The sequence below is a fragment of the Athene noctua genome, chromosome 21 (assembly GCF_965140245.1).
Source record: "Athene noctua chromosome 21, bAthNoc1.hap1.1, whole genome shotgun sequence".
NCBI classification, from domain to species: domain Eukaryota; kingdom Metazoa; phylum Chordata; class Aves; order Strigiformes; family Strigidae; genus Athene; species Athene noctua.
The window spans coordinates 5885323-5911335 of NC_134057.1; the positions used below are offsets into that span (position 1 = coordinate 5885323).

At 37.7% G+C, this 26013-nt stretch overlaps 1 protein-coding gene across 1 annotated transcript in view; it reads right to left on the bottom strand.

Moving 5' to 3' along the window:
- MYPN (myopalladin) overlaps positions 1-26013 on the bottom strand; it is a 58663-nt gene that overhangs the window by 20931 nt on the left and 11719 nt on the right. Inside the window, exons 3-12 of the mRNA XM_074924258.1 lie at positions 15820-15995; positions 14132-14183; positions 11828-11975; positions 10224-10295; positions 9843-9984; positions 8894-8917; positions 6738-6854; positions 5629-5998; positions 2948-3535; positions 469-616 (exon numbers count right to left, since the gene is read on the bottom strand). Coding sequence (XP_074780359.1) covers positions 469-616; positions 2948-3535; positions 5629-5998; positions 6738-6854; positions 8894-8917; positions 9843-9984; positions 10224-10295; positions 11828-11975; positions 14132-14183; positions 15820-15995 — 1837 coding nt within the window. The remainder of the gene's footprint in view (positions 1-468; positions 617-2947; positions 3536-5628; positions 5999-6737; positions 6855-8893; positions 8918-9842; positions 9985-10223; positions 10296-11827; positions 11976-14131; positions 14184-15819; positions 15996-26013) is intronic.

Consider the following 26013-nt stretch of genomic DNA (forward strand, 5'->3'; position numbering starts at 1 on the left):
ATTTGGAAAAATAGGTTTAATGCTAAAAATTGAATCCCGCATTTTAGTTCAACTGAAGTAAAACCAGAAACCTTTTCTTCAACAGTTTGATTACTTTACTGCTTAATTTGTCTTTAAAATATACAGTGTGTATGTGCAATGAGTTGAGCAACTTGTAAAGTGAAAAAATGAAATTCAGCATACAAAAGCTCCCATGAAAAGAAAAAGGTTTTACATTCCTACTGGTCTCTAATAGAGATGATCAAAAATTAAAAATGCTACTCAGTCACAAAGCAAACCCTCTACAGCTGCATGCCCTCATACTTCCTATTTAAAGCTTCAGTTTGCTATTCCAAACCAGTACTTACCACAGCAGCTCACTCCACAAAGTAGTGTAGCAGCTCGACCACACAAACACCTTTTGTTCCACAAGCCAAATATGTCTTGTTCATGAGTGAAATTTATTGTAATAACACTTGATTTTCTTACCTGCTGACTACTTTGTTGATTAACATCCTCTCTGAATTGCAGTTTTCTTTCCAGGTCTTTTACAAGTGCAGCTTTATTTTCACGAATAGAATCATCTGTTGCTAACAGCAGAGGCTTCAGATTTTTCTTTGTTAATCTCTGGGTCGGGCTATTAAAAGAAAATTCTGATACTAACATGTAGCAACCAGTATATATTTTTTTTTTGTCATCTGTGTGATATGGTATATTATGCTTCACTTGTCTGGAGGAGCCTATTATTTATTTATGTAGAAGCCAAAGCACAATATGGGATTTGATTTTCTGGGTACTGTTTTAATGGTGCATCCTATTCCCATGCCAGTAGGAATTACGGACACACATCTTAAAGAGAACAAACATTATAATAAGCATCTAAGTCCCATTTATATTTATCCTGGAATAATGATGTCACAACGAATGCTGAAGAAACGCGTATAGGTGTTACCATAGGTATACAATTTGTACATTTTACTGTATCAGATAATAATTTAAAACTTAATACAATTTCTCACTGATCTTTATCTCACATCTTCATTGATAATTTACTTTTTCCATGAACTTTTACTTCTTTCATTTCTCTCACCCTTTTATGACACTTAACATCAATAGTTCTTTTTATTTTTATTTTATAGATGCGGTCTGTTTTATTTTAATAAGGTCTGAAAATCGTTCAATTCTTAAATAAGACTGTTGGGAGACTGTGAGAGTGCACTGCTGAAGCACAGCAGCAGCACACTACTAGAGCGTGCAACATTCTAGTAGTTTACCAGGAGCTGGGATCTTAATAGCAGGGGGTCTAGGTAAAAGGCATAACTGATGATTGCTGTGCGAGAGATCTTCCTTTTGTCCTGCAGACCTGGTGATCTCTCAGTTTTTGTAACCAGAATTGTTATAATTGATAATGCCAAAAAAGGAAGCTGAAACTTCAATAGATATTCACGGGTTAGCACAGGAATTGTTCAGGTTCCTTCCTGATCTTTTGTGCCCTCGCTTGACTCTCTCCCATGTAGAGATCTAGATTTCAATCTCAGCACGAGTTCTAGTTATGTGGGGATTCAGCTCTGGGCTGGGACCCAGGAGAGGTGAAATGAAGAAAACAATATTTAACCACTCTACCTGGGAGGCATATTGTAAGGATTTATTTGGTAATGCTTGTACAGCAGTTAGAAGAAGTAAAGCACTTTGCAAGGGTTAAGTGTCATTGGTGCAAAGAGAATAGGGCTTGAGCACTTGTGCACCAGCTCTGAAGGGGCGGGAGGGGAGTGGATGAGTAGCTGCAGTTGATTTTTGCTTGCAGTTGCAATGTTGTGAAAGCAGGCCAGAGGCTTGAGCTGGGTAGAGTTAAAACCTTCACCATGAACCTTATAACTTTATTATGTATGGCTGCCCATCATGCCAGGGCCATGAAGGCTTCCAGGCATGTGGCACAGGGTGAGGGCAACTATGTGGCTGTGCTGGGCAACTGGGAAGTCTGTGAGTAGGAGTGATGGAGTAGGAGTAATGGTTTGAAGGCAGGATTTCCTGGCACAGAGTGGTGAATGTTACATATACAGGGACACTTTTGTGTTATAATTACAGATTGGTTGATGTAGTATCGGCAGGATAGTTGGGAGATTGTGACTTACTGATGGCTGTCACTACCTTGAAGTGTACCATTGGTAAAAGGGGGAAATTTTCCTTCCTTGTTCAGAATTTGGAGCTCTATGGTTAAAAAGTTGTATCAATCTACTGGTGCTAGCTGTGCTGACACAGCGTTCATTTACTCCACAAAAGGGATATTAATTTCAACTCTACTAGTAAAGAAGGAACTCTTAAGGCCACAGTCTTTCGGTACATCATCATCCTTATTTGCTTCTATGGTAGTAGCCCTTTTGCCACAGAAATCATGCTGACTGTCAATTAATATATTTATGTTCAAACCATTAAGTGTCCTGAGATTTTCTGACTTTAAATATACAAAGTATTGCAACCAGAAAAATACCTTTATAGTAAGTTATTTCTTGGATTTACGTGAATTAAGAAATAACTTACATTATGAGGTACCTTTTAAAACTACTCGTTGCTTACAATAGGTAAGAATGTTTTTATAGCCCATGTAGGCAAATGGTCTTAGAGTGACTTATCCTGCAAGTTCATGAAATCTCCTTTCTCCTACCAGAAGTCTTATGAATCTCTGAGCCCCCAAATTCTTGTATCTATCTGTTTATAAAATCACATCTCTGTCGTGAATTTATCTTACTCTTGATGTATCTTATTACAGAAGCTACTATCCCTTCCTTTCTTAACAGAGTGTAAAGGTTAGATGAAATGACCAGGATGTATGAGTAACTGGCTTTTCTATTTTATGAATGACTTGCATTTCAGTAAACTCCCCACTGAACCCTTGAACAGAAATACTTCTTAGTTTCCTTTATGAGTATTTCTTGTCCCTGCTTCTGCGCATACGGTTTATGCTACTTACGTGGCTGGTGTACTTCTGGGCAGTCCCATAACATTGGTTGGTGGCACAGTAGGAAGTGAAGGAAGAACAGCACTAAGGAAAGCTACTGGATTCTGAATCCGGCCAGTTGGGGAGAGAGGAGCAGGAGTCACATTCTGCGGCTGAAACTGTTTTGCACTAGATGTAGAGAGTGTTAATGGAGGCACCATGGATTCTTTTGGGCTTGGTGGAGAGTGTTCACTTTTGCTTGTATACCCTCCTGAAGACCTTGCTTGAGCAGGTGGAGGATTTCCCGTGAAATTTTCCTTGTTATTTGTTCTTTGAGTTCCTTGAGAGACATTGCTGAATATTGTAACTGAGGAGCTAGAAGAGGAGCTGGTAGGCGGTGTGGTTTGTGGTGGTAGGAACTGCTTAGGTCGGGTATAGCTGAATGCTTGTGAAGCAGAGGCTTTGCTTTGTTTGTACGTGGTTGAGGTGGACTGTTGATGGAGCGAAGTAGCAGAATTCAATAACGCTGTGTTGAATGACGACTCTCTTGTAGGTGTCTGATGCACCTGCTGTTGTTCAAGCAAGACCTGGTTGTGGAGCTGTTTTAACTGGGTCTGATCGCTGCATATAAAACAAAGATGAGCAGAATTGGTCATGAGCCCTGAATGTGCTGGCTGACTACATTTCCTTATGTGAACTGTGAGAGAAAAATTCTGTGTCCTGGGATACAGTAAGAGGTAGGGGAAACAAGAGCTAGGCGAAACTGCTACATGACATATTCTCTAACATTATGAGAAGAGCATAACATTACTTTGCTATTAAAATAAACTTTACCTTCCTCTTCCCTTCTTTGCCCGAGGCACTAACGCTTTGTGTCTGAAAACTCTCTGAGGATGATTTGTACATTTTAACACATGAAATATAAATATAAATCTTACTTAAAGATATTTAAGGGATAGCGTTGTCAAATTCTGCTCCATGTCACCTTAGTACCTCTCTGCTTGTGTAACTTAAGAGTAGGATTTTGTTTATTGGATTTATTGAGCATTTGTAAGCCAGATTGCAGTTATTTAGCTTCTATTAAAGTGGGTTCTGAAACCAGTATTTTGGCTAATAAAGTGTTGTAATAATCCAACAAAAGAGATACTACTGACATAGTTTAGGTGGTGTTGATATTTGGTGACAGGCAGGGGTGCATAATTCAGAGACGACTTGCATTTCATGCAGTTGCTGCTTCCTAGATGCTGTCTTATGTGTAGGTCTTCGGGGCTTTTTTACTTTGCAATTAAAGAAAATTATTTTGCCTTGTCAAGTGGTTTATTTAGTTATTATATATATGGAAATACAGCATATGGAAAACAGGCTGACTTTTCCCCTTCCAAAACCAAAAAGGACACAGAGGATATGGAAAATGATCAAGTACTAAATGGTTGAATATTAAATAGCTATTGTTAGAAAGGGAAAAATGTAGTAGAGACCAACCACAACTGGTACTGACAAACCAAATATATGAAGCCAACAGAACTTCTTTTTAACAGACTTATTGTTTCTATAATGTACTAAACAAAAATCACATTACAGGTAGATAGACAGCAATTTCAAGCTTTCAGAAAGCAGAATGTTGGAGAGTTAGAAGTTGTGCAGTCCTGATTTTTTGTCCTTTGTATATACATCTGCATAATAATGCGCTCTGTTACAGTTGAGAGAAGTTTGCAACTTCTGGGGGTTGAGAGAAGTTCGAAGTTCTGCTTTATGCAAGCACTGGGCAACTTAAATACTGCTTCTGCTGCCCCCTGGAACACACTACAGCTCTGAAAGTAAATAGGGCTGTGAATATGGGCTTAACAAATTAAAAAAAACACTGCTCCAAGTTCTTCCTCTGCTCCATGGTATGTAAGTTCTGTCTTCTCACTTGTAATGTTTATGCTATGAAATTACATCCGTGCTTAAGAGTACCAATGAATTACTTTCTATAAAGTCCTTCCTGAGCCTTTAGTTAAAGCTTCTGCCTATTTAACAAATTAAATGAAGGACTCCGCATGCTTTTTGTTCAACTAGATTTGGGAGGTTTCAAAAATGCTGAAAAGATAGTTCTTAACGAACTGCATTGTGAATTCCATAAATTGTCCTCTAAGAAAAGCACACTAATTTTTAAAATTTCCCCTTGAGCTCACAGTGCACTAATCACGCAGGTGCATTTTAGTTCAAGTGGTTTCACATTATCAAACATTTCCAAGTATTTAATCTGTTTTAGGAGGACATTATGTTTGTGAGACATAAAAGTCATGAGGTATGGCCTTTGGGACTGCAGTTGCTAGCCCATAGCGTGTATAATATGTTTGGTTTTGGCAAAATTGCATACTCAGAATTGAATGAGATGTATCTTCAGAACCTGCTTTTATTTTGCCTGCATAAAAGCAAGTTGTTCAAGTTTGTTTGCAGCAGAAATTACTGAGGAATTAAACACAATTTCAAAGGAAAAACACTTTCCTTTTAAAACTGGAGAACACTTTCCCCAAGGAGGATATACAGAAAAAAAAATTATCTAGCTCTGTAGAGTATGTTTTCTAAGAGTATGGTTAATTAGGCCAGCACCATGTGATACTGACTGTGTTCTGTGTTGGAGTTTTTTGCTCTAGTGCAATAGTGTCCTGGTCTATGAATACTAAATATTATCAGTGATGCTTCTGAGACTTAGAATGCCTTTTACTTACAGCTTTGGTTTAGCCAGTACTGGGGGGGGTTCCTTGGATGGCGATGTTGGCTCTGGTATTTTCATTGGCTGTCCATTTATCCTCTCTTGGAAGTAGTTGGGTCTGATTTGGTTTGTAGTGCCAGGTCCATCCTCTGATGATGATTCACTTCCTTTATCATCTTCAGGCAGCTTGAAGTGCACACGGAGACCTATCTTGGAACTCGATCTGGGTTCATTGTGGTTCACAAGGACACCTTCAAGTTTAGGTTTGGGGGTTTGATTTACGACATGATGGGAAGGAGTACGTGGAGGAGGTTGATTTTCAGCAGCAATTAAGTTGATCGAGCTCATTGTGTGAAGGGTAGCAGCATTACTACTGTCTTCAGATGCTGAAATAGCAAATATCAAACTTTTGATGATATATAAATACCATAAATTATAGTGAAATGAAATCACAAAAGTTAGAGTTGGAAAAACTCACTCTGATGTCCTTCTAGCTGTTGAACTGAGTTGTTTGACCTCATTTGTTTAACGACAAATTCCCTTACCAAATGAATATTGTAAAGGCAGGGGAAAAAGAGACAGTTTTAGTTTGGAAGATCCAACAAAGGTCTTTATCCATGTCCCTGTGAATTCCACTCGCATCTTCAAAATATAAACGTTCTTTTCAGAGACTTCTCTAACTTCTTAGTTATGAAGAATACTGCCAGAACTTGAGCTGAATTGGAGTCAACAGTGCACTATGCTTTTATGTTCTGTACTTTGCTCACCTAACTGCTTAGCACCTTGGCAGCATGAATCGTGTCGGCAGTATGAAAGAATCTGTTTTGAGGTTTCCTCCTTTGGGCTCTGCACCAGTGGGTTCTTGAAACAGCAAACTAGACAGTACATAGAGATTCAAAAAATGGCTATTGCCCAGCTCTTGAGGTCAGCAAGAGCTGTGATTTTGGAAGAGCTGTTTGGGATTCATTCCCTAATGTTCCTTGTCCCTTCACATTTCTAACTGGGGAAGGACACTTTGAAAAGACATTGCAATCTGTATGTTCAATAAGCAGCCTAGACTGCACAGTGCAGCAACCTGCTCTGCTTCTATTTACTAGCAAGCAAAGGACTAAAACAAACTCTTACCTTTCACAGTTAGATGAGCTATACTAGATACTGTGCCATATTTATTGCTTGCAGTACAGGTGAAACTGCCAGAATCTTCTGAAAATACTTCAGCAATAACGAGAGTACAAATTTCCTCTGCAAAGCATCAGAGCAGTATTATTACTTGAAGGGAACATGCATTGAACAAACACACAAAGCCTTGACTACCCTCGGGGACATTTCCTTGAGGTTTTCCACCTTGCTCAGTTTGATTTTAGTTTCATCAGTATTATCAGTTTTGGCAGTCTTTGTGTGCATGCAGCTGTTATCAGCATTGTCTGCAGCAACTGGTACCCTCTGTGCTCCAGCATGCCCAAGGAAACTGAAGAACAGGTGTCAGCAGTGTCTGGAAAACATTAGAAAATGTTTTCCTGATCACATGAAGTACAGACTTCCTCTCTGAAGAACTTTAAATTTAGTTTGGGGAAATATAGTATACTCTGCACTTACAACTCAATAAGATAGATGTACTTTTATCCCTCTACAGATTGGAAGATTAGTTATAATTAACTGGGAACACTTCAAGTGGAGTCACTCTATTAGGTGAAGAAATACCAAGCACATACATATAGGCTGGCGTTTTCCAAAAGTACCAGTGCAGATTTGCAGATAGAGGGGATTGTGCTAATTGTGCTTAGAGAAAGTTGCCTTTTCACTTCTTTGTGAAGAAGACTAATGGGCACCAGAAATGTGCTAGCAAAATTGTACTAGCAAAAATTAAATTCTGTCTTAAAAAGTCAATCTGGGGTTATGACATTCCTGTCTGACCAGTATCTGACATGTCCAGGCAGTGGTACCAGTTAATAAATACTGGTGGTGTGATTTTAAATCTTTTGTCCGACCAGGTAGCTGAGATAGGGAGGGTGAGTAACATCTAAAGCATATTGAAATGTAGGCTGATAGCATTTTTTTAAACTAGTCAGTGACTATTTTGCTACCATTTTGCAAGAAACTTTCCTAAAATCCTACAGGATTAATGGGTATTTCTGCAGAAGACCATAGTACTCTTAAACGTGATTGTTTCGTGTCATCATTGAGGAAAATCTAGTAACAACAAAGAGATTATTTGGTAACAACTCTAGGAGAATAATAGTTTATTATAGTACTAGGATTATAGAACTAGTTTAAGGCATTATAGTATCTAGTTTATAGTGCTTAGATTTGCCAACCACTGCATGCATGGAAATCCAGATTCCTTCTGAATGAGCAGCAGGTGATGAGGCAGTGACAACTGCACCCAACTGGTTACCCTCTAAGAACTGCTTCACATTACTCAGCAGTGATGCCACTGGACAGTAAAGGAACAGCATCAGTGTGGCTTCTGATAGAAGTTCCATTTATTTGTTCCTAAGTCTCAGTAAGAGATGATACAGAGAGAGGGAATCTCTTTCAAGACACTTTTTGGCATAAAAAACTTTTAATACGTCAAGGAGAAGAGTTACAGAAGTTTATATTCCGTAAGGGTTAATACTCCGGTAATTTTCTATCTTAAGAGGGGCAGCTTTTTGTTTTTAATAGTGAAAAGCATAATGGTGAGAGTGATTGTCTCATGGAGAAGTAATCCAAATCTATAAGGCTCCTTTGCTCAAATCATGCAGAGCAATCTACACTCTGCGCTCACCCTCGAAATTAGCAAATCCAGCCACTTTTACAGGATTTGCTGATACCAGGGGTGGAACACCTGATGTGATACTCTCATATTACGCTGGTAGAGAGCAAAGGGAATGGCTGACATGGCTAAACATCTGATGCAATGTTCCCTAACTGGTAAACTAGATAAAAATAGCTCAGTCCTACATCATCTGGTGTACTTCTGAACCTCAGATATACAGGGGACCCTCATACATTAATTTTGTTAATCTTTAGCTCATAAGGTGGTAACATTTAGGTCCTAAATTAGAAGTGGGTGAAAGCAGAATGGAAACATTATTTTCTTCAAAAGTGATAGAATGAATTCAAATTATACATTTATGGAACAGTATACAGTGGAATGCATCTCACTAGTAGCTACAGAACATTGGGAAAAAAAGAAATTATGTTAATGAAATTATGGAGTTTAAATAATTAATATTTTGTGAGGTTAAATCACCACATTTGTATAATCAAATGAGTATGAGCCTTTTGATGATCCTCACCTGGTTCAGCCATGGATCGTGGTTCTAAAGGGAAGAAGAGCAGAATTAGTAGGTTGAATATACTTACTTCTGCCATTTTTTTTTTTTTCCTTAAGCACTAAATAGGAAGCTTGGTCTTCTTAATATGACAGAATACTCCTTTTGATCCAATTTTCTGTTTAGGGTGGTGGAGACAGCCAGGCCTTGTACTCAATGGTATGTTAAATCCACTGAACAATATGAACACTTACACTTTTGAGAATTTATGAATAGGAAATAAATTCTGCAAGAAGTAAATTTTTGCAATCTTAGTACTACTTTATTGTGTCTTGAAGACAATTTCAGAAACTATTACAGACATAAAATCAAGTTATGATAAACATTGTTTCATTCAGGTTTAATTTAGTGTGGTATTTAAGGAATTTCTACTGAGTTTTAGCAATTTTAGCAGTCCAGTGACTTATGAGAAATTTGAAAATTAAAGTAGAAGTATATGTTTACAACCTATCATGTATCATGTGCACACACATGTATGTGTAAGCATGCTAATGTGTACATCGGATTACTTTTGTGGAATACATTTCCAATCCACTGCCCATAAGCACTATTATAATAGCACTTGACTAAAAGATGAGGGATTTACAGGCAGTGGAACTCTACATGGTGCAAAACCAAAAACAAACTGCAGAGTAAGGCTGAATTCAAAAAGGAAATTAAAGTGACAAAAGGATCAAAGCAGAAGGCAAATCAGGTCAATAGTTGGGGATTTGGGAAATGTCAGACAAATACTGCTTAGGAGTATGCTGTTCAATTCATCCAGTTTTGGCTTCTGGAACCCAGATTTATTGCCATAAATATGGCTTATATAGTTCTTACCATTGTAATAATAAAGTCAGAGTGTTGCTATGTTAGAAAATATGTTGCTTGCCTGTATTTTATTAGACACAATATCTCCACACAAGGAACATACTTTTCTGCAATATCCTAAAATCTGGAGAATCTTCTATCAGTGTTCCTTCTCTATACCATTCAACCTTTGGGGAAGGAGCTCCTTTCACCCGACATTCAAAGACAACAAGCTGCCCCTCAGAAGCTGAAATATCCTGCAACATCTAATAGAGAAAATGAATGGACAGTCAGTAAGTGTCTTATTGGACTGAAGTAATACCAGTTAATTCAATCTTACTTCATTCAGTATGATTTCATAAAGCCACTTAAATCCCTGAATGGCTTGAGAAATGCATAATTCCCTTTTTTTTTTTTTAATATTTGATAGATAGAAAACGTCAATTATCTCTCCATATAATTAATTGACCTGTATAGTTTTCAAATATGTCATTGAACAAATTACCTTTGTAAATACAGGAGCAGCAATTATAGGTCTTCCATCCAGTCCTTGCAAATAGTTAGTGGGGCTTTGAGCCTGTAGATTGCAAAACACCACATGATGATGTTGTACAGAGGTTATTTTTTCATATACAGAAGAAACATACTTTTGGAATGACATGGAAGAGATTTCAGTGGGTGAAGTCCGAAGCAAAATATTTAATGCAATGAATAAAAGGTGCTCTACTGTAGACAACTGCTAGTGATCTTCCTGGATGGGTTAGTGCCTAAGTAACAAAAATGCTGTTATTGCCTTATTGCCTTTTTGAGTTAATCGGGGCAAAGAAAACTTTGCTGCAGTGTATTATAACTTCTTTCATTAATACTTCACTAAGGCAAATGGATGCAGGCTGCTTGGTGGTAGTCTTCTTTTAAAAATTCTTACTTGCAAAGTATTTATGGATGTTTTAGGGAAAAGTTAAGTCAAGCCATGTGTGTGACTGCTACTGTAATTCTTTTTTGACAAAATCAAACAATTTACAGAGGTGGAATATCATCCTGTTGATCTTATTCAGTCACATCAGAATGAAATTATTATCTTCCTGGAAAACTTCCTTATGTAACTTGATTAGTAGAGTTTTTCATTTTAGTGAAATAGAAGCTGCCCCAGAAGAGCAGAATTAGTGATTCAGTATCTCAGGAAACAGCCAGATTTTATGAATGGTGTCTTGTAAGTCAACAAGATTAAAAGGTGGTAATTTTTGAGATAACTATCACACTTAGTCAACATCGGTCAAAATGGCAACATGTCACTGAGGCTTACTTCTATTCTCTCTGTAGTCAAAAGCACTCGTGCATTGCTTCACCTATTCAGTATCTGTTTATTGGTTACCACCTAATTCTAGGCTGTAAACATTGAAAATGCAGTGTGAAGTGAGTTTCTCATTAACTTTTCTGTTTTAAGTGAATATGGCTCTTCTTTCCTATTAGGAAAGAATTCACAGTTATGAATATTCTGATGGTTTGCAACAAAAAGGACTCCAAATGCATGCTAACATTAATGATAAACTTTGATCTAGCTATTAAAATGTTATGTGGTAAATAAGCATACCTACATATAAAGTAAATGTAGTAGTGAAATGATTCAGCTTAAAGTAAGTCTCACTGAAAGAAAATGATTTCAAGTGAGTTCTGTAGAGAGGGAGAAGAAAAAGTTATGGGCTGCCTCTATTGAAAGTGAATGAGTCAGTGTGCAATGTGAAGAGGGTGGTGAGGTGACTTACACCCAAGTGCCCCTCACGGCATGCAGTCTCGCACTGCCGGAGCGCTCACGGATTCCCGCCGCTGGCTGAGCGAGCGGCAGCTGCTCCTTCTGCTCACTGCCGCGGAGATGCCTGTAACCTGGGGATGAAAGCTTCCCTCCCCTTTGCCAGGTGCTAAAGGTTAGCAAGTGGGCAGGACATCTCTTCTGTGTAGCCAACTACGGTATGGCTGTCACGTTCAAAGCTGAAGTTCAACAGCAAAGCAAAAATTAGAAAATTTGGGGGTTCTGAGTCACAAACGGTCGAAGAAACACCTCTTTAAGAGCTTTATTTTGGGCCTTGAAATTCCCCGTATTGCCTCCCCTACCTGATTAACTGGTGTTGGCACAGGCTGGACAGGCACAGACACAGGCTGAACCATGGCAGATGGTGCCTTGGAGGTTTCTTGATGCTTGGTTGCAGTTCTAACAACGGGAGATGCTGCATTCAAGGAGGTATCAGCTGGCTTTGGTTTGCTGTGAAATATTAACCAAAAACAAGTTCTCTAATTGGAAGCTAGAGCTACGTGTGTGTCCCTCAGTTATGTCTGTCCCAGTTACACATCAACCCCAGCCTCACTTCTGGGGCTGAACTCCAGCTACCTAAACTGATACGTACTCCTATGTAAACTGCAGTTTATAAGACTCAGACTGCATATCTTGCCACTCAAATCACTCATACTTAGTTCAGTTACACCAAATGTCATAAATGGCTTGGATTAACCCAATTGTGGCTTGAAAGCTGCTGTTACCAGCTCTGGGCAGAATGAGGGAGTGGTGCTAGTTTCTCAGAGGACAGTGCGAGCCTCTCTTGCACTGCTCCCTGAGCTTATATGATGATTTGGGTCTATAAGGTAATGAAAATACCATGGTCTGCTTGGATACAGATTCAATAGTTTACTGCTGAAAAATAGGGCGGTATGCTTTCTGATCAGCATATCATGCAATTTTGGTAGTGTACAGATTGGCACCTCTTCACTTCTTCTAGGTTGTTTCTATGTGGAAGTAAAAGAGTTGACCCTATTTATTTTCATTGCTAAATAGAATAATGGAAACAATTAAGCGGTGGACTTTTTATTCAGTTTGAGGTATGTACTAACCACTCTGGAATGTACCACGGGTGCCCCAGGAAAGCCAGCCTTCAAATCAGAGGAAGCCTTATTCAGAGTGAATATACAGTTGTGATCACTGATTTAACTTTAAAAATTGTCAACTTTCTTTTCACCTATTCTCATCTTAATTCTCTGTAATTCCAGGTGTTCATATTCATGTGATGACAGCTGGAAGCTAAGCAAAAATAAAGATGCTCTGATTATACCTGATCTTTCATAATTCTATCATTTGAGGACATCCCACCACAATGTCAGAGCAGCATTCTTTTTTTTTTCTAAGAACTACAGAATGCAATTCATTACTTCCCAATTTAATGAGGTAAGCAAATTAGAGATGCCATCAAGTGATAAGAATCATGGTCAACACTACAGTAACATCTAATGAGATTAATAAGAAAAAACATAATGCCTGAGACATTTGGAAAAGTCTGAGCTAGAACTACGAAAAACTTAGCAATCTGTCCCAAAACCTTTGAGATGTTCTTGATCTTAAGTTTTATATTAAAACTTATCAATTTATCAAAATTATCATAAACAAACCCAATCTGGAATTTTTTGTGACTTTGAAGTAAAAATCACCAAAGACAGGGTTTGCTGTCAGCCTGAGGTCTTCAGTCAAACACACTTCAGTGTTTTGTATTTGCATTTTAAAAGAATATTACATTTGTAATGGAGTAGAACCTTCCTTAATAAATAATGGGGGGGAAAAAATAGATAAACGAGTCTACCTGATTAAAATTCCTTCTTTATAAGGCACTGGTTGCTTTTGGGGATGAATTAATGCATACAAAGGAGTTAAAAAAAAAGAGATTGGTTATTTTAGTTTTCAACCAGTCTGACTCCCTTTCCAGTTAACACAAAGACTTTGATTCTGAAAGGCTATAGCTTTTAACAGCACCGGATCATGTTCTAAATGCCCAGGGAATGGATTTCATTTAGGAAAAATAAAATTATTTCTTAGGTTTTAGATTACATCTGACACCTTTTCTTTCTTTTTATAATTAAGTAGTCTTCCAGAACCATCATTTCAGTGTATTCTAGTTCATATGTATTAATTTCCTGATCTTAGATCTAAATAATCCATGTATAGCCACCTTCTGCCAAAAATTTAATGACATACCATATTTTCATGTGAGAAATTTTGCTACACTCTTTTTCCAAGTCAGATGCTTAAATTGGCATTTAAGTTGGGTCTAGTCAAGTGGCATCTGTTTTAGTAAATTAATGTTAGTAGTTTAATCTTTAAGGTATCATACTTCTTCTGTTTGTATTTAATATTAAAGTTTCAATTCCTAAGCTAAGGTTGAGGACACACAAGCACACGTGTATTTGTTCCACACTATTTGTAAAGCAAACAAACAAACACACAAAAAACCCCCAACAAAAAATAATCCAAACGAATGCCAAACAAAACCCTAATGTGTTGGAAGTTGCAAAATATTAATGGAAACTGAAATGTCTACACTTGTGGGTTTTTTTAACTATAAGAAATAAGGAAGATGTAATTGATTTTAGACTTACTGATCCATTTCGTCTTTGATGATTTCACCTTCAGAGTCAGAAGAAGAGACTCCTATGAAAAAGAAAAAAAAAAAATCACTTTGCAGAGGGGTTTTTGTAGAAGTTTATCTATGAATGATAGAAAACTTTATTCAAATTTCCTCTAGAGCATTCTAAGGGCATGTACTATGAAGCTATGCCAAAACAAAAGCTCATACTGCAGGGGAAAGGAACCAACGTTGCACACTGTGTAAGATGCAGAACTGCTAGTGACATCAGGCAGATTTGGGATGAGGTGTGACTGAAATGAGGAAAACAGCGTCCACAAGTGAACGTATACCTGGGTCTTGCTCAGGTTCTCTTTAAAGTGTCACTAGTATGATTTAGTCTGTAATTGCTGTTGTGAATCAAGTAAGAGCTTTTTTTTTTTTTTTTCCTCAGACACCTGATACTACCAGTTTTTTTAAAAAAGGGGGGGAAAAAAAAAAAAAGAGAGACCTGGAATCATAGCTATTACTCTTAAACTGGTGTCTTGTAGCACAGTTTGGAGAAGATACAAGCTCAGTTTACTAACAGCTGCCTTACTGAGACATTTTACACTTCTGATTCAGCCTTCACTGAGTTTAGAATTTGCTTTTTCTCTGCAGTTCCTGCCAGTGAGCATCTCCATCAGCCATGGCTTCCATCCAACATCCACTGAGGTAGGTAGAAGCAGGCCTTGGCCCCAGTCTTGAGAACGAGTAAACCCCTGCAAGTACAGACATCTCCCAATAATGCCAGAGGCAGTGCAGATACTAAAAAAGGATTTGTCCTTTCACTGTCAGGTTAGAAATATGAAAGAAGAATAACAGTAGAGCAAAATTAACTTTGTATTAAGTAGGGTAGGTGCTTTAATTTATGAATGGTCCCGCTGCTGTCAGTGATGCTACTCACAGTACGCCTGAGAAATGGAAAAAAAGGCAAAAAACCCCCAAAGATTCTATATGCTTATTTTAATTTTGTAATCCTGCTAGCACAATGATGGATGCAATATAAAACCTTACCCAAAAAAGTGTTAAAAAGGAATATAATAAACAGACCTCTCTTAAGCCAAGTAGGATATAGTAAAAAGCATAAGGAGAAAGAAAACAGAGTTAAATCTGCAGCTATGCATTCTGTTTCATTTACAGCATCTATTGTGCAAGTAAAATATCAAATCGCTGGCATATTTATTTTGATTACAAGGTCCAAATAATGGGTTAGGATGAAGCTATCCTATATTCAATTTGTAATAATGCCTGTAGGGAAAAGGGCTCTAATAATAAATAGACACAAAGTATAGGTTCTTATATTTCTGTAGAATACCACAGACAAAAAATATAAGGTAGCATCAGAATCTGAATATTTCTAGACTTTGATCTTGCAATGAGATATATAAAATGTCTGGGAAGCAACACAGACCTCTCTTAAGCCAAGCAGGATATATTAAAAGCATAAGGAAAAGAAAACAGAAGCAACACAATAAAATTTTAAGTAAAGGGCAGTCACTTGCCTGAAGGGTATTTTACAGATAAATAAAAAATATGTAAATAATGATGAAAAGTGTTGACTCTCTGCTATGTATTTTTTGTGACAAATCTATTACACGGTTAACATACAAAATACACAATTGTATCTTAGTCCTGTATGACCAATTTCAACAATCAGTTTCTGCACAATTCTAATATTACCTTCTATGTAAATCTCTGCAGAAGTGGAGTCTGTTCCATAGATGTTTGAAGCAAAGCACGAGTAACGTCCCGTATCCTCCTCAAAAGCTTCAACAATAACCAGTGAGTGCTGATCACCCGTCTGGATAATTTGAATGTCTGGTGAGTTTTCAAGCTCCTTCCCTTCACAGTACCACCTGCAAGGCAAAAAATACTGTTAATGAATGCAAACAACTTGACAACAAGAATGACAATGTTCAAAGTTTCTCTGATGATAAAGTGGGTGTGTTTTAGCCTGATTCTGACAGAGCACTGCAGGCAAGTGTCGAATCAACAGCCTTAGGAATAAAATATTTATGATTTTCATAATATTCAATTACAGTTCCTTTCATCGCAGTATTTAAACAAACTAGTTTATGTAAGTGACTCTAGCACGTATTTTTCTTGATATACAGATTTCAGTAGTAGAGTAGAAGAGCTCTGAGTTTGGAATGCTATCAGTCCAGCTCTCAGTTTCTCTTGAGGTACATTTAGATCTACGTTGTGGCTTAAACTGTGGCAAAAAAACCCCAACCCCTAGGCGAACAAATTACCCTCAAACTTGTGATACCGAAGTTCATGTTGATTCAGAATGTGACTGAAATTTACTATAATGTTACTCTTTGTTTTGTCAAATATTTAAGACCATCTGCTTTTTATAAAAGATGGCATAGGTTTATCACAAGGACAGAGAAGTGATCTATTACAATATAGAAGCACTTCCTTAGAGGGACATGGCCAGTGGGACAGCTGGGCCTCAAATTCTTTCCTGCATCATATTGCTATGTTTAAAAGTAAAACCCACATGCAAGAATATATTGGGCTGTTTAGAGACTTCATGCTCTCATCTAAGGCATTGCTAAGTCCCTCAGTGTTCAGGGGGGTTGTTTCCATAGAAAATGCCGGAATCCAAGCAAAAGTAAAAGCAGCACCTGAAAAGACAGCTCCACAGGATGAGTTAATGACAGTCACTATCAGCTCAACTTGATAGGGGGGGAGAGCAGGCCTGATTGTTCTTGCTTGTTAATATGGAAAAGACTGAACAGAAAGAGAAAAAGCAGGTGGGTTTGCAGAATCAGATTCAAATTTAATAAGATAATCTCGGTTTTATAGAGAAGGTGTAGTACTATGTATAGGGATCCAGACTTAAATGTTTGAAATAATACTCAGAAATACCTGTATTTTTAGATAACTTGCTAAATTTGAAAAGCCAAACTAAGGTGAATTCATCTTCACTGTAACTTTTCTCATAAATATAGATATAAAATTCCACTAAAATATTTGTATTTTCTGTTTACTGCTGCTTTCTCAACTATGTGTAGTTGATTAATGCATCTTATGCATGTGTGGGTGGGGGCTGTCATACTGACAACAGTTTTTATTCAATTGATTTTTTTAAAAATGAATAATTGTTTCATCCATATTTTATGGTAAATTGGTAAAAGTGCCTGCTAGCTTTTGAGTGCATACAAATACTATCAAAGCAATGGCAAATGTATTTACTATTATATTACAGCAAATAAGATTAGTTGTGGAATGGATAAGGATAGGTTTTTGAGTAATAAATTGTAATAATTTGTATTTCCTGGCTCATACTGTAAGGTACTTTGATAGATTTCCATCTCAGATAATTTAGAAAACCATTAATAAATAAATTTGTGTAACCATTCAATTGTGTTCACCTCTTGGAAGCACATCTTTTTACAACAGTTTGTGCTACAAATTGATCATGATGAAAACCCCAAATTAATATATTGGAAAAAACTAAACCTGTAAGACAGTCCATACCAATGGAAAAACAGAATTTAATAGAAATATAATGTAGAATGGAAAAAGTAGCCTCAAATGACTACGAAGTATGAAGGAGTACAGATCTGGAACTGAAATGCTGCTTACATAGCTAAGAAGTAAACCACGCACTGTTTGTGCACCATCAGTCCTAGCTGTCCAGCACGGCTTTCTTACAGTAGACAGGGTATTCCCCAGTCCACTTTGAGCTGCACATTAGTGTCATCTGTAGCTGTACAGTCAACTGACTTGAATGTACAGCTTGGAAAGCGTACAGGTCTGCCTGCTACGGAGGGAAGCTCCTGCACTGTAGAATGAATCATACTGCTTAGCACAATTTCCCCTTTTAGAAAGGCAAACCTCTGTAGCTAGAGAGCTAGAACTTCAAAGTCTTGCTTCATGTCTACATCTGCTTCCTTGTCCTCTTTTACAAGCCTCCATTGTAACAAGAATTGAAAAGGGGTCTAAGAAAATTACTTTTATGAACTTAACTTTTCCAATTGCAGTGGACAGTCATGTAGTAAATATCATCATGTTAAATGAGGATGCCAGTAGGGTATAAAATGTCCCCGCTCTCTTCCCTGACATTTCACAGCTGAAGGACAGCTTCGCTTGACTAAAATACATCCACATCCTTCTTGCAGGGTTTTACCAACGAGAGACTGGCACTGCTTTATGTGGACAACTTCAACCAAAGTTACTCCTTTCTATTCCATTTGAGCCTTAGGACAGTGATGGACAAGCTCCTGCAGATCTGGCAGCAGTACTTTAAAAGGTTAAATCCTGATGCTGTCTTCTTTGCTGTAGGATTCTTGCTCTGAAGGAAGGATGGCAGGGCAAAATCTGTTCCCAGGCCCAGCTGCCTCTGTTCTGTCTAATGAACATAGGTTTGCACCAGAACAACAGACATGTGGATCTAGGATAACTGAACCATACAAATTCTCCTATCTGTCACTTTGGGTAAATGTTAATAACCATAAAAGAAGGGACTGGGCAGTCAGGAGGCTTCAGCTGCATCTTAAATTGCCACAGCTGTTTGCTGGAACTCAACGTGAGCCACGAGGTTAAGGGGTTATTCATCTGTCCCTCTGAAGTTCACCATAGTTAATTTCCTGGGTTTTCTACAACTCTGGCGGGCAAAACGAGATGCTCCGAGGTACATCCTGCCAGTGGATAATCTGTCTAGGACAACACTTCACTCCAGGATAGCTTTCAGCAGCCATTCATGCTACTTCTCAAACTGCAATGGATCTTGTGGAAGGTGATTCACACAATACAGCTATAAACAGTGTTCTGGACAGCAAACATACAACATGCAGCACCTTCGGAAATGTAAGGCACAGCTGTCACCATGCAAAAGGGAATAATAACATCAGCACGTATCCTAGGATGCCAGGTGAGCTAGCACATGTGAAAAGACAAATAAGAACTTGGTGTTCTGACTGAGACTACAAGTCCACCTAACCCAGCGTGCTGTCTTGACAGTGGTTGAGAGCAGACACTTACAGAAGAGTGTAAGAACAGAGTGAATACATACATGCATATATATTCATATATATCTCTAGAGTATCTAACCATTCTTTTAATCTTTTTTAGAAGGTGTGAAGCTGCACTTAAAAATAATTTTTAAAAAGGTGAAATCTCTAGTCTTAAAATGATTATTTACAAACTACCTCTCTTGTAAATGATTTCACTATCACAGTATCACCATTATTTTCTAGTAGATTAGATTGCATGGTTCTTCACTAACATTTAGTTTTGTTTGTGTCTTCTTTATTTTAAAAGAATTATTTTACACTTCCATTCAAAATACATTTCCTTTAAAAATAATGATCTTTCTAGCTTCTTCTGATAGAGCTATAGTCTTCATATTCCATCATAGTCCAGTCAGAAAACTTCACATTCTCTCATACAAACCTCTTCAAACAGAAGGAACTATTTCAGTCAATTTTAGACTTCACCCATAATGACATTCCCAGATCTCATGTTTTACCCACTAATAATGAGATACAGTGGGGGTTTTTTTGACTGGCTCCCCAGAATCACACATCACATTTGCTTTTCTATTCAGTCACGTCCTTATAAACATGTAAATACAGACATAGCTAGTAGTAGGGTCCTCGGTATCCAGAACATAAACATCTAGTGCCTGGGAGAAAGGAACAACTCTACCATAAGTAAGTAGAGGAAATGTTGTCCCAAGGGAGAGGTATGCTAATGTGCAGCACAGGGCTGATTGAAAAGGTCCTTTGAAACTGATTAGTACCGTTTTTAAGTTCCAGACCAGGAAATGATATAGGATTCCTGTGATCCTGAATGGGGAATTTTTAAAATTCTCTGTATGATATGGTTTATTCTGCTGTTGTTTTCAGGATTTGCAATTGGTGATAATTGTCAATGGTCACATTTTCAGGAGAGAAGACCTAAGGATCATGCACTGTTGTATGACTACAAGCACAAATTTGGTATATGAATGTACAAGTTGCCTTTTAGGTGTGTAATTCATGTAGGCAACTGTGTACTTTGGGAGGTGAGTCATGGCACTTACTCATGTCTTTTTATATACCTACCTCATGCCTCTTCCTTATAATGTAGCCTTGTTTTAATGTGTTAGCTTTAGCAGGTATGAAAAACTACCAAACAGATAATAAATACCAAATAAATACCAGAATGCCCATGTTCTAGAATTTCCTTGTTTTCAGCAGCGTCTTTTCAGAACATTAAAATAACTTACATAATACAGTGATACTATATTTTTGTGTCCACTCAAAAGTGGCTCCTCAGTCAAGTGACACATAAAGCAAAACACATTACACAAAATGCTGTGATACAATTACCAGTAAGATATAAGAAGTCTTTGTGTTACTACTGATCAACTTTCCCAATTAACCTGTTGTGTTTGTCTAGAGATAAGTCTGCACTGCATGCCTTTGTGAGGAACAATTCTAATTTCCTATAAGCAAATTTAAAACCACCATGTAAGCTATTTCTTCCAGTTATTGTAGTAGACAGACAGTGAAGCAGGATTGAGTTAATTATTTTCTTTGCAGTTATTTTTTACTTTGACTAATCCAAAATTTGCAACATAAGTGATTTAAAGCTTCTCTTTCAAGCCTGTGTTTAGTTCTCCTATGCAGTGTGTTCTTTAGTCACTATTTTCACCATAATCTTAAAATATTTTGAGATTAAGCCGAGAAAAAGAGCATGCCGCGTGTGTGTTATCTCTCTGCAATGCTTATAAATGAAAAACAATTCTCTCCTGTGACATTAAGCTTTATGTAAATCTTTGGTATGGCCATATCTACTCCTTGCTTATTAACATTTTATTTTATTCTTACCATCAAAACGTTGTACGTGGTAGCAATGAAATGTCAGTTCCAAGGGGAGTTCTGACATTGAGATACATGGCATGACTGAAGTAGCAATACTCTCTGTCACTGACATTTCATTCCTGCCATGAATTGTAATGATAGCTTCATCATACAAGGCAGGTTCACATTAAGCACAAGCAGTGTCATCCACTGTGCCAAATTCATCCTAGTTCTTAATCCATTGACTTGACTGGAGTTGCATGTAAGAGACGTTTGGCTCTCTAGACTTTGAGCACTAAAACAGATAAATGTTTTCATTTGGCAGCCAGAAAGAAAAAATCTGAATCAACCTTATGCAGCTTCAGAGTCTTAAAAAAACCTGTGATTAGTTGCAGATCCAGTCTCCTTAAACAAAGCAGCACTAAAATGCACTTTTTAAGCTTTGTGTGCTTATGTTAAAGAATGTTTTCATGGAAACCTTATGACATACAGCCTGTTTTTAGAACATCAAATCCTCATGACACTTCCAGGATAGCTGTGTATGCCAAACCATGCAATGTGATTCATAAGTAAAATTAACCTAGGAGTGATGTGCCAAACAGTTTGGAAAAATGTAGGCACCTCTGAACTTGAGGGAATAAGGAGTGCTCTCCTCATGGAGAGGAGTGAATGTCACACCTATCATTACTCATACAGAAACTGAGCTGTAGAAGGAAGCATGAGAAGGAGGTCATAAAAACCTTTAACAATTTGGAAATATGCTACACGCGTCTCTTAAATGCTTGTTTCTAACCTGCAGTGTAGTCAGAGTGAAGTAATCAATAATTGTAGCAGTGCTCTTTAATAGTGAGTTAACGTTTGAGCTAGCTAGAGGCCCACATACTATAGTATCAATCCTTGTTTGTCTCTTCTATGACACTGCAGTCAGCAGATAATGAAAAATGGGTCACATTTCATTGAAACGTCTTTGTAGATAGTCGGCTTAACGAGCATCCCCTGACATGTGCACTTGTTACACCAAGGCTGACTTATCTTAAAAACCAGCTGGATAGGTCTATCTGTATGCAGCCAAGCAGGATTTAGCTTTCCATATACTGATATTTCAAACCAGTTCCCAGTTTCCCACTTGCTCCACCATCCAATTTTCTGTCCCTTAGTGAGCCCTCGTATATGCCAGTTACCTATCAAGCCTGTAAATTATACTGCTTTATCATTGCCAGTGATATTTTGACCCTGATCCATCATGAATGTCATTTACACCATTTTTTACATTATTAATTTTGGTTTGTACCATCTTGCTTTTAAACATGGTATCTGTCTGTCATATTTTCCAGTCCTTTCCATTCCTATGATGAGATTCTTTCTAAATCTCCTGTCTCTAATTTCTCTCTTATAATCCCCATTACACCAGTTTAACCATCTGATTGCTCCTAGTGTTGACTGAGACATTACATTACAGAGCCTGCTGAATCTTGTTCTTGTTTCACAACGCTCTGGGTTCCCACAGTACCACTTCTACATTTTAAGTGTATATATTATAAGCATTATAAGTAACGTGGTGTTCCTTTTTGTAGTTAGGAAGTCCATTTTAAGTCAAAGGACACAGGCAGGCATGTGTGTCCAAAGAATGCTGGTTTACTGAGCTTGGTCATTCACCTAAATTAGGGAAGAAGAAATCATGTCTTGAGTCAGCATTAAGCTTTCTTTCATCACTTGCCACCTTGCCAGTTAGTACATTCCTGGGAATACTGATTTTTGTATCTCTCTTGCTTATCTAACAGAATTATTCTCTCCTTGCCCAGCTCCACAGATAGATACTGAACTAACTCACCACGAACTTCAGAAAACTGTTACCTTCAAAGCAAGACAGTTGCCAGTTCTGAGCCCAGTTCTGGACACAGTTCCACAGCTATGGCCAACAAGATGCTTCCTTCAGTATTTTGGAAGCTTTGCACAACAGATCAAAGGCAATCACTATTTTTAGTAAAAACCCTTCATTCTCATGGTCCCCAGGGTTAATGGAACACACACCCCAAAGTACATTATATTTTTTGGTTTCCTCATGCTGTAGCAGTGACTAAAAAGGCCATCTTCACTGGAACCACATGAATATTTATCACTCAGGCAAGTGAATTTTTTTACACCCTTTCTTTATATTACTCCTACGCATTGGTGGAGTTGAAAGACTTTTGGATGAACAGGACAAAGTTTTGTTAACAAACAATTATGATCAGGAAACTGTTCAAACAGCTAGCATTCCCAGCTTTCTCCTTAATACAGCATGTACATGCACCACAAGGGGAGCGTTCAGACTTACCCCTTGAGATTTGTCTTTTATTTGTCAGTTCAAATTTTGAAACTGAAAGCTGAGCCTTATCTTTCTCTTGAGCTTGACTGCTTGGGACTGATTTTCCCCATGGGACTTCTTTCTCCCTGTCCCTACTTCCCTTAGCCTTGGGGCATCAGTGTGTGTGAGTTCTGGACTTCTGTCTTAGCTCCTGTAAGGCCCTGATCTGGCTACAAGCATGAGTCAGTAAACCAAGCGTGCATTTCTGTTTGGAGCGGTGCAGTGCCTGACACGGTGTATTATCATTGGAAAAGTCTGATGGATGCTTATTCTAGAAAAGCGCAACAGCTCCTGTATTGACAGTCATTCACGTAAGTAGCTTATATCATTATTTAAAATAAACAAAATCGAATGTTGAAATAGAAATTTCAGTGGAAAAGCTTCAGTTTTGTTGTGACAAGACAGACCCAAGTTACAAAGATACCTGTCATCCAATTCTGTGGAATCAAGCAGTCCCTGAATTGGGTGCGTAGGCATCCTGGCCATCCCTGGATATTCCGTGGGATGAGTCATTGTTCCTGGGCTCTTTGATCTGCCCTTGCGAGGCTTCAGTGACTTTATAGTGTCAGCTTCTAATTCAGATAGCTGTTAAACGCCTAAACTTAGATGGCATGAACACCTTGTCAGTTTTATGTATGTGTCAACGGCATGGGCATGATGTGCCATAAGGATGGTGTTGTGGCCTTCTGGAGAAATACATAAAATTAACGTTGTGCGCTGGAGTATATGTCTATAAACAAGCAATTCAGTGTTCACCTTTTCTGAATACAAAGAAAGCCAGACAGAACTTGTGTATGTGTCTATATATATGAGAGAAGATTATTTCAGTTGTTTTCTTTGCATTATAAACTATGAATGATGAAGAAAAAAATAATTTCTCATGTCCAGGGATCCTAACAACATTTTTAATATCAATAAGATTTATCAAGGCAAGTGCCTGTAGAAGTCTCAAAGTCTTTATAATCAAGAGAAAGCTTCAGAGAGTGTTGCTAGTATCTAGGGGAGGATGATATTGTCTTTTTTTCTGTCAAAACCCCCAAGTTTCTGGCATTGTTTTCTCTTTTAATCAGATTCCTCTATGAACTTAAAGGCTGAACATAATACATCATTTATAATGGCATAAACTCCACCAAGGGAATGCCTCAAAATTATTAATTAAAGCAGTGAGTTTAGACATGAAGCGCAGTAGAAAGCATAATCTTCCCAAACAAGGTATTTCCTCCAGCTTTAGAACAGATTCCTCTTCTATAAACAAATCATTCAGTCCTTTGGAAGTTCACATTCCTGTCATGGACAAGAGACCCTGCGTGGCACCACAGTCAAGGTCTTGGTAGGGACTGAGAACCTACACGTTTCTCCTGAAAGCACTACTGGGGCAACATGGTCTGGCAGTCATGGTTCAGGGATCCTAGGAACTGGGTAACTTCTTGTCTTCAGGACAAGGCTGTCCATAACAAGATGATTCATTTGTAGATCCTTGTTCCTATGTACTTAATAGTGTGCTGTAAAAGCTTCTTCCTTCTGTAAAAATTAGCAGCTGGTGTGCCAGAAATCCAAGGGAGTGGAAGACAAAGATTCTTTACCACAAAAATCTTTGGAGCTTTTGTCTTTGGACGTTGAGATAGTTTTCATTTGATGATTGTGCCTATTAGTTCAGTGAGAAAGATGATAAAAGGTGTTGACTGCAGTAGAAGTGGTAGGAGTGCTGTACTCAGGTTTGTCGAAGTATAGAAGGAAGACAATGAGTTGACAACTGGAAATCTGTGAAACTCAGAGTCTACTTAGATGCTGAAGATGCAAATAGTTCTTTTCAATATCTAGAAAAGCCACACAGATTTCTAAAAAGCCTATAAAAGGATAGGCAATCATCTAGACTAAGGGTATCTATTTATGCTACTGCAGATATTAGGATACAAATATGTATAGTATGGCTTTAAATGATGGATAGAGTTTTTCTTTCTACTGGGTTGGTACAGTCCCAGCAAAAGAAATTAATTCCACCACTGTAAGTGGGAGGTAGATTTCACTAATGAGCTCTATTTGAACAAATTTAGATTTAGAAATGCTGATGAGATCTAAGAATTTTCAAGATAAATTTAAAAGTTACAATAATCTGTTTCTCATTCCACTGATGTCACTGATGAATAAAGTGTAGCTTTTTCACATTTCCTTTCATCTCCAGTGATCTTTGCAAATGTTACTTATTTAAATTTCAAAATCCCCATAGATATAGGTGAAAACTGAAGCATCAGAATTATCAGGCTAGTCACTCAACGTGAATAAGTATAATTTAATAAGGGTGTCTTATACTTGATAAAACAGAAGTGTTTTTTTCTGAAGTCACAGCAGAATCATTGTCAGAATCTGAATTAGAACTGAGCTGCTCCTGATTATCTGTGTAATAACTTAAATGAGCTCCTTTCCTTTCTGTTCATGAATGGATGTTTTTGGTTTATAGGATCCTGCGTTCATTCATCTCCAATACCTTCAGACATCAGCGTGAGGTGTCATGCCCAGTGGTGTTTTTAGCTGGTTTACACAATCAGTCTTGATTTTATAAACACAACTAACGTTTCTTCCTAAGGAGTTAGCACTTTCTTTTAATTATGGAAGTACAGTATTTAAAAATAGCTCTCTAATATTCAAAGAAAGTAACGTGTCCCAAAATATCTTGTCTTAAAATATAAGTAACCTTTTGTATGGTTTAAAGAAAGCGATTTTTTTCTTAAT